Genomic DNA, 9899 nt, shown 5'->3' with positions numbered 1-9899 from the left:
ATAATATTCACATACTGAAAATAGATGGAAATCCCCTTTTTTTATCCATTTTTGTTTTTATTTTATCAAAAGAGGACATAACAATTAAGATTGTTGTAAATGGTACATATCATTGTAATGAAAAAAAAAAACATTGTAAAGGCATATAAAATAGGCTTTGTTCAAATCTTAATGGCCCAATCCAGCCTAACCCAAATGTGTTCACGCTGTAGGTCTGGGAGGTCACCACATTGAGCCGCTAGTCAGCCTGTACAACTATAAGTAAGGGAATAACATTGAGAAGGGGAGGGTAACAATATAGGAAATTCAGAGAGTAGAGGATAACATAGATAGTGTTCTACTTCCGCCTATTACTTAGTTAATTTAACAGATTATTTCAGGCTGTGGTGTAAGTTAGAATTTGCATTCTTTTAAATAATTGGAGGCTCTCCCCTTTAATTACATAACGCTCAAGGTGGAAATCTTTTCCTATTATACCGGGTGAACCACAGAGGCAGGAAGAGCCTGACTGTACAGACACAGGAAGTGATACCAGAACTGGGGAGGAAGTGATGTCAGGTGCAGACAGGAAGTGATAGACAGGAAATAATGCAACTTATGAACAGGAAGTGATGTAGTAGTCTAAATAAAGTAACTTCCAGGTGAGAGGTGAGTTGTGAGGAAGCAAAGAGAGGACATTGGAATTGGCAGCAGAGGAGGTAATAACATTTTAATTTATTTAGAAGGACACAAGGATCTCTACAAGGACGCCATGATGGAGAATCAGCCGCCCCTCACATCACCGGGTAAGAGGAGACTTTATTGTAAAGGAGAGAGCAGTACGGAGGCTCCACCTAGATCCCCCATCATCTGATAAACACATAGAAACAATGTATTCAGTCAGTGTGTGTGTTTCCTACAGATGGATCCAGTAATGGGAACCCACCAGAGAGATGTCCCCGTTCTCTGTATTCCTGGGATTCCATACAGGAAGATCACACCATCCCTCACCATCATCAGGTAGGTGGGACTGAGCAATTACAATTGTATGCTTTGAGATAACATTCCTCTATGTCAACTCTTGTTTCCTTTTACCAATCTATTCTGTCATGTTTGGGGTTTAGGGTGAAGAACTGAAAGACATCAAAGTTGAGGTTAAAGTGGAAAAAGAAGAGAGGTTTTGGGATGAGCAGTCTATGAAGGAGGGAGGTCCTCTGTATTCCCGGGATTCCACACAGGAAGATCACACCATTCCTCACCATTGTCAGGTAGGTAGAGCTGAGCCACTAGAAACTCTATAGTATTTTAAGCTATGAGATATTTTATTTTGTAATATCTTGTGCCTTTTTAATAATTTATTTTATCATCCTTTGTGGTTTAGGATGTGAAATTTCCCCTTCCTCTGTGTTCCTGGGATTCCATACAGAAGGATAACAACATCCCTCCCCATGATCAGGTAGGTAGGACTGGGCAAGTAGATCTAAATATATATTCTAAGCTATGAGATGACATTTCTATGTAGTCTCTTGTTTTAATGCTTACTTCTACATCTGAAGGGCAGCCTTTGTTCCCCGCACCCCCTATCCCCATGTCCAGCTCTTTTGAGTGCCCTACATTTTTCTTTTTAATTCGTATACATTCTATTCCTCTGTGGGTCTTAAGCTCAGTCACATGTCTTTATGGGTCCTCTTCCTTTATGTGCTCTTCCAGTGGCGGGTACATACTGAATGATATGTTATTTTTCTCTTTTATAATATCTGCCTTGAGTTGACTTTAATAGATGTTTTCTATTATTTTGGGGTTTAGGGTGAAGAACGGATTAATATAAAAGCTGAGGTTAAAGAGGAAGAAGTAGAGACGTATGTGGTGGGTGATCGGCTGTCCATGGAGGAGGGTGGGGTGACTATGAAAAGTGAACAGGAAGAAATGTTTCTACTTATCGACACAAGTAAGTATAAGCGCTATGGAAGAAATGTCTCACAGTCTCATTTTACTTCCCAGTATAAGGATTGTAGTTTAAGGGAAAATGTTAGATAATTATCAGATCTTCACATCACCCTGTAGACAGGCGCTAAAAGGTTAAATATTTTTGTCTAATAAAGGGTTAATGTGTGGCATGTGTGAAGGACTAAAGTGGTTGTAAACCCTTACAACCAACTTTGACCTACAGGTAAGCCTAGATTAAGGCTTACCTGTAGGTCCAAGAAATATCTCCTAAACCTACACGGTTTAGGAGATATTTGCCGAAAGACAGGCACCGCTGTCTACGGCGCATGCGCACTGAGCGCGCAGCGGTCAACGGCGATATGACGCGAGTGGCGGCTCCCGTGCGCATGCGCGGGAGTGACGTCATCACGGCTTCGCCGAATGACAGTGGCGGAGCAGCGAGACCCACCAAGAAGATGGATGCGCCGGACTACAGGGGACAGCGGTGACTTCGCTGGCTCCTGTGTCAGGTAAGTGACACATAATGGACTACTATGCGATGCATAGTAGTCCATTATGCTTTACCTTTGCAGGGAATGGAAGAGGAAGTAAACTCATCAGGGTTTACTTCCTCTTTAACACTTGGTGCTGTGATGTGCCTTCCCCTGCACGTGTCACTTCCTGCTTCTGAAGTGATATATGTAGGAGGAGACCGGACCTCGTGGTCTGCCCGTGTATTTGAGACGATCAGTGAGGACGCTGTACAGAAGTGAACTGAACTGTATGGTGGAGTTTCCCCTTAGAGGGACCCCCGGGATGGGTTCAGAGGATTGGACATTTGAGGCTATTTACGGGGATGTAACTAAGCTATAAAAAAGTTAAGAACAACACCAAACAGCACAGCCAAATCCGGTACATTGTTATTAGAGAGAGAGAGAGTGGAAAACCAATTGTGATTCTGTATATCCCTGATATGTACTTCTATGGAACCTGGACAGAACTGTAATTATATCTTTATTCAGTAAAGAACTTATTGGATAAGAGTAACTGTCTGTTACTTTTTGAAGAGAAGATGCTTTACAGTTTATCAGGGAGAAATGTGGAATGAAATGTACAATTCAGTTCACTTTTGATGTCATGGAGTGATAAGGAGGAGTAGCCAGTTTGGGGAGAGAGTGGTGGTCCGGTAATGGAGGTTCTGTAGGTCAGGGTAGCTTGGCATCCCTATGTTAGGGCCCGCTGCAGAACAGAACCCTCCTACCAACCATACCTAGAACCACGGTGTGCAAGGCCTCCTGAAGTAATTGTGGTGGTTTCTACCTTTTTGTCTTGTGTTGGGTAGTGATCCGTGCCAAGCTGGCCATCTCCATCCTTTGCACACTTTCTGTACCTGTAAATGTGTAAGGCGTGTATGACCTCAAATGGTGGTGGTAATGTAATTTCTGGTAAAAAAGCTTTTGTCTTGTAGTGCACTGGAGTTGGCACATCTGGAGTATGGATCTCCATGTGTAATATTTCACTGGACACATGCTTCTTGTATTTTTAATTTCACGGGGAGGTAAAGCTAAAACTCCAGTTATTTATTTGTTTATGAACTATTGCCTTTTTTTTTTTTTTTTTTAACTTCTTTCCAACAGATGGATGTGATGTCAGGAATTCCTCGGAGAGACGTCTTCTATTATCTGCTGATTGTAAGTCAGAAGATAATGTCATCACACAGGATCCTCCAGGAGGAAATCCAAATACACAAAATATACATCACAGACCTTCCTGTCTGGAGACATCAATGGATCCCTCTGATCAGGGGGAATCTTCTCATCAATCACATACTATGATTGGAAATATCCATGTAAGATCTCACACTGCAGATCCATCAACAGATCCTTCTAATCCCAAGGAAACTTCCTCACCCTATGAAGGGGTTCGCAGAGTTGAGAATCTATTCTCATGTTCAGAGTGCGGGAAATCTTTCACTCAGAAAGGAAACCTTTTTTCACATCAGAGAATTCACATGGGTGAGCGTCCCTATTCATGTTCAGAGTGTGGTAAATCATTTCATAAGAAAGATAACCTTGTTAAACATCTGAGAATTCACTTTGGTCAGCGTCCTCATTCATGTTCAGAGTGCGGAAAAGCTTTCACTCAGAAAGGAGGCCTTGTTAATCATCTGAAAATTCACACCGGTGAGCGCCCCTATTCATGTTCAGAGTGCGGAAAATCTTTCCATAAGAAAGATGGCCTTGTTAGACACCAGAGAATTCACACGGGCGAGCGTCCTCATTCATGTTCAGAGTGTGGGAAATCTTTCCGTAAGAAAGATAATCTTGTTAAACATCAGAGAGTCCACATGGATACGCATCCTTCTTCATGTTCAAAGTCTGCGAAATCTTTCAATCATGAAGAATTGTTTAATAACCATCAGAGAATTTCCAGGGGTGAGCGTCCTTATTCATGTTCCTTGTGCGGGAAATCTTTCACTCAAAAAGGAAACCTTGTTCAACATCAAAGAAGTCACAATGGTGAGCGTCCTTATTCATGTTCAGAGTGTGGGAAATCTTTCATGAGGAACGATCATCTTGTTACCCACCAGAGAATTCACTCTGGGGAGCGTCCTTTTTCATGTTCGGAATGTGCGAAATCGTTCACTCATAAAAGATACCTCGTTGAACATCAGAGAATTCACAAGGGTGAGCGTCCTTTTTCATGTTCACAGTGTGAAAAATCTTTCACTCAAAAAGGAGACCTTGTCAAACATCAGAGGATTCACACAGGTGAGCGTCCTTATTCATGTTTAGAGTGCGGGAAACGTTTCACTCATAAAGGAGGTCTTGTAAAACATCAGAGAATTCACACGGGTGAGCGTCCTTATTCATGTTCAGAGTGCGGGAAATCTTTTTCTCATAAAGAAGTCCTTGTTGAACATCAGAGAATTCACACAGGTGAGCGTCCATATTCTTGTACACAGTGCGGGAAATCTTTCAATCATAGGGGAGACCTTGTTAAACATCAGAGAATTCATACGGGTGAGCATCCCTATTCATGTTCAGAGTGTGGAAAATCTTTTATTTTTAAAGGAAACCTTGTTCAACATCAGAGAATTCACACAGGTGAGCATCCCTATTTATGTTCAGAGTGTGGGAAATCTTTCACTCGTAAAGGAGACCTTGTTAAACATCAGAGAGTTCACTTGCGTGAGCGTCCTTTTTCATGTTCAGTGTGTGGGAAGTCTTTCTCTCATAAAGAATACCTTGCTAAACATCAGAGAATTCACACAGGTGAGCGTCCTTATTCATGTTCACAGTGTGAGAAATCTTTCCTTAGGAAAGATAATCTTGTAAAACACCAGAAAAATCTGTGTAGTGTGGATGGCTGAGGAGAGCTGTCGGAGAATGTAGTGTGGATGGTGGGAGGAGAGCTGTCGGAGAATGTAGTGTGGATGGTGGAGGAGATCTGTCGGAGAATGTAGTGTGGATGGTGGAGGAGATCTGTCGGAGAATGTAGTGTGGATGGTGGAGGAGATCTGTCGGAGAATGTAGTGTGGATGGTGGAGGAGATCTGTCGGAGAATGTAGTGTGGATGGTGGAGGAGATCTGTCGGAGAATGTAGTGTGGATGGTGGAGGAGATCTGTCGGAGAATGTAGTGTGGAGGAGAGCTGTCGGAGAATGTAGTGTGGATGGCGGAGGAGAGCTGTCGGAGAATGTAGTGTGGATGGCGGAGGAGAGCTGCCGGAGAATGTAGTGTGGATGGCGGAGGAGAGCTGCCGGAGAATGTAGTGTGGATGGCGGAGGAGAGCTGCCGGAGAATGTAGTGTGGATGGCGGAGGAGAGCTGCCGGAGAATGTAGTGTGGATGGCGGAGGAGATCTGTCGGAGAATGTAGTGTGGATGGTGGAGGAGATCTGTCGGAGAATGTAGTGTGGATGGTGGAGGAGATCTGTCGGAGAATGTAGTGTGGATGGTGGAGGAGATCTGTCGGAGAATGTAGTGTGGATGGTGGAGGAGATCTGTCGGAGAATGTAGTGTGGAGGAGAGCTGTCGGAGAATGTAGTGTGGATGGCGGAGGAGAGCTGTCGGAGAATGTAGTGTGGATGGCGGAGGAGAGCTGCCGGAGAATGTAGTGTGGATGGCGGAGGAGAGCTGCCGGAGAATGTAGTGTGGATGGCGGAGGAGAGCTGCCGGAGAATGTAGTGTGGATGGTGGGAGGAGAGCTGTCGGCGAATGTAGTGTGGATGGTGGGAGGAGAGCTGTCGGAGAATGTAGTGTGGATGGTGGGAGGAGAGCTGTCGGCGAATGTAGTGTGGAGGAGAGCTATCGGAGAATGTAGTGGGAAGGAGAGCTGTTGAAGAATGTAGTGTGGATGGTGGAGGAGAGCTGTCGGAGAATGTAGTGTAGAGGAGAGCTGTCGCAGAATGTAGTGTGGATTAGACATGTGCATTCGTTTTCGTCCGAATGCATTTTCGTCCAAATTTCAGGTATTTCAGGTAACGATAACGAAAGTGCAGAATCCGAAAAACAAAAGATCCGACAAAAACAAATGCTTTACTTTCGTTTTCGTTGTGACAACAGTTCAATATAGATAGGAGATTCGACATGATGCTGACAATAACAATCTGTGTCTATCGAACCTCTGGTCGAATGTGCCTGAGCTTAACTCTATTAGTACAGGATTATTCTACATAGAGAGAAAAGACTTGACATAGATAGGAAAGATTCGACATAGATAGAAAAGATCGCTGCTGGAATTGGGTGGGGGAAGTAAAATAAAAATGATGATGATGAATGTTATTGGCTGATTGTAACCAAAGAGGAGGAGCAGTAAAATCGCTAGAACTAAGTACACACGTACAGCCAACTTACTTTCACTAACGATTGCTAGCAGAGAGAGACACACACACTGAATCATTTCAGAAGACAGTCAATCTTAGCTGGTATGTTTGTTAGAGAACCTGAATTATTTAGCAATTAAGCATAAGCACAGCAGCAGAACAATAGTGAAGCAAGCTACAGTTCAACTTAACTTTTTCATAATAATCTGCTGCTATTGTGTTAGTGTTGTGAACTTTATAGTGATACTAGTGTTGCTAGTGTTGTGATAGCCTCAGAGGCTGCCCGTGTTGTGGGGGGGATTTATTATTATAGATTCTATATTATAGATTGAGATTCTTTATAGATTCTATATACCCTATTTTGTTACCTGTCTGATCAGTGATCACTATCACCAGTCCATTTTCTGTTTGAACTATATACATTCAACATGAACAACAGAGATTCGACAAAGCAGCGAAAAACATACAAAAGTCGAATCTTTGGCTTATGGTGTCTGTCAAAAGTTCTAAGGCCGCGTACACACGCGCGGACTGTTCGCCCAACTTTGTCCGTCAAACAGTTTCGGCAAACAGTCCGCTCAAACTTAGCATGGACGGACATGGCCACACACGACGGACGAACAGTTTGCTGAAACCGTGCGCGATGACGTGAACGGCACGTACGACGGGACGAAAAATACGACGTCCTATACACTGCATTATAGCTTTCGGCGTGAAAATCCTTTCTGAGCATGCGCGCAACTTTGTTTGACGAACAAGCCTACACACGAGCGGACTGTTCGCTGAAACAAGGTTTCAGCGGACAGTTTTTCGGAAATTCCGAAAAACCTTGTCCGTCAAACTGTCCGCTGAAACTGTCCGCTGAAAGCCCACACACGAGCGGACTGTCCGCCCAAACACTGTTCAGCGGACAAAGTTGGGCGAACAGTCCGCCCGTGTGTACGCGGCCTAAGAAGATTCGACGGAGCAGCTAAACTATACGGAGTGATACAGTTTAGCTGCTCCGTCGAATCTTCGTTGAACATTCGACAGACACCATAAGCCTTCAATGACAGATTCAACCTTAATTTGGATTTTCGGACGAATGCATTTTTTTTTACGAAAAACGAAATAAATAAAAACGAATTTCGGTAGTAACTAAATAAACGTATTTTTCGTACAAAAATGAAATTTCTAAATGAAATATTTCAGTGTGCACATATCTAGTGTGGATGGTGGAGGAGATCTGTCGGAGAATGTAGTGTGGATGGTGGGAGGAGATCTGTCGGAGAATGTAGCGTGGATGGTGGGAGGAGAGCTGTCGGAGAATGTAGCGTGGATGGTGGGAGGAGAGCTGTCGGAGAATGTAGCGTGGATGGTGGAGGAGAGCTGTTGGAAAATGTAGTGTGGATGGTGGGGGAGAGCTGTAGTACAGGCACTGAGAAAAAATACAACATAGGGGTGCAGAGAGTGTTTAGTGATGTGGACACTTCAGAAGAGACTGGAGCTGATAGGAGCTCCAGTGATAGAATTCTCCAGCACTGTAGGTCGAGCTAATCCCAGAGATCTGGGTTCTACGCTATGAACACTTTCAGGAAACGTATGGCAGAATCCCAGATGAAAAGAAGGTATTCCAATATCTTTTGATAAAAATGGGAAGATGTATTATCCACAAAATAGAATAACTAGAACCATAGTATTTTACAATGATGTCAAATGTGTAAGTGTTTTATGAAAGGACATGAATGATAATAAATAAAATTATTCCTGTCTATAATGGTAACCATTATAAAACATTGTTAAAAATTTATGTATTCATGCAATTAACATGTGTACTTTATAAATTTGTGCATCAATTTCAGTTTGTTTTTCATTCTTTTGTTTTGCCATAATTATAAATAGGGATGAGTACCTGGGTTTAATTGAGCGAATCCTGTAGCTGAACCTCAGAGATCAGTAATGGCCATTTTCTGGGCAAGAGATTGCCAAACACAGAGAACTAGGCAATGGCCTGAGGGATATGTACCAATGGTAAAAAAAAAATTAGACAAATTATCTTTCAGCAGGAAAGAGGGTCTTTTCAAGCAGCTTACAGGTCAACATTTGAAGAAAAGTCATTCAAACTGCATTCTTAGCGGATGCAGAAGTCCCGTTTTGCAGTTTGCGAGAAGCAATATGGAAGAAGGTGCTCTGGTCAGATGAAACCAACATTTATTTCTTTTTGGCCTAAAAACAGAATGCTATGTGTAGCAGAAAACTAACACTGCACATCACCCTGAACACACCATCCCAACCATGAAACATGGTGGTGGCAGCATCATGTTTTTTTTCTTCAGCAGGGACAGGGAAGCTGGTCAGAGTTGATGGGAAGATGGATCTTAGAATCTTAGAAGAAAACCTGTTAAGAGTCTGCCAAAGACTTGAGACTGAGGTTCACCTTCCAGCAGGACAACCCTAAACATACAGCCAGAGCTACAATGGAATCGGAATGGTTTAAATAAAAGCATATTGATGAGTTAGAATGGCCCAGTCAAAGTCCAGACCTAAATCCAATTGAGAATCTTTGACAAGACTTGAAAATTATTCTTCACAGATGCTCTCCATCGATTTTACAGAGAATGGTCAAACATTTCTCTCTCTAGATGGGCAAAGCTAGTAGAGACACCCCCAAAAAGACTCACAGCTGAAACTGCAGACAAAGATGCTTCTACAAAGTATTGACTCGGGGGGCTGAAGAAAAATGGAACACCACACTTTTCAGATATTTTATTTTTTCATTCTGAAAACCGTTTATCATTTTCCTTCCACTTCGCAATTATGTGCCACTTTGTGTTGGTCTATCACATAAAATCCCAATAAAATACATTTTTGTTTTTGGTTGTAACATGAAAAAAGGTGAAAAAGTTCAAGGGGTATGAATACTTTTTCAAGGCACTGTATGTTCTTCTAACAAAAAAAATGTGTTTATTATGTCAGAGTCAAGAGCCAGAAATATTTCACTGACTCTCTGCACACCGTGTAAGTGTTGTTACTAGGCCAAAATGGAAGACAAAGGGACTTGGCCAGTGTAATATGTAACTAAATTTAAGTGTAGCTTTCCAGAGTCACAAACAGGAAAAACAGAATGTATTCTTTGGGCAGTATGTTCTCCTTTTTTAGCTAAGAGGCAATGTCAGAGGTAGAGACTGTG

At 42.6% G+C, this 9899-nt stretch overlaps 1 protein-coding gene across 1 annotated transcript; it reads left to right on the top strand.

Annotated features, from left to right (window-relative positions):
* Window positions 1–624: 624 nt before the first annotated feature.
* On the top strand, window positions 625–8570 carry LOC143955617 (uncharacterized). Its single transcript, XM_077465710.1, has 6 exons — window positions 625–785; window positions 902–999; window positions 1104–1247; window positions 1361–1435; window positions 1786–1927; window positions 3543–8570. Exons 1-6 carry the CDS (start codon window positions 752–754, stop codon window positions 5276–5278), a joined length of 2229 nt encoding a protein of 742 aa, XP_077321836.1. The 5' UTR covers window positions 625–751; the 3' UTR covers window positions 5279–8570.
* Window positions 8571–9899: the final 1329 nt, after the last annotated feature.

Source organism: Lithobates pipiens, unplaced genomic scaffold (genome assembly GCF_037356315.1).
Source record: "Lithobates pipiens isolate NorthernLeopardFrog02 unplaced genomic scaffold, aLitPip1_a1.2 Scaffold_35, whole genome shotgun sequence".
Classification (NCBI taxonomy): domain Eukaryota; kingdom Metazoa; phylum Chordata; class Amphibia; order Anura; family Ranidae; genus Lithobates; species Lithobates pipiens.
Note: the sequence above shows the minus strand (reverse complement) of the source record. Positions and strands in the feature narration are given on the sequence as shown.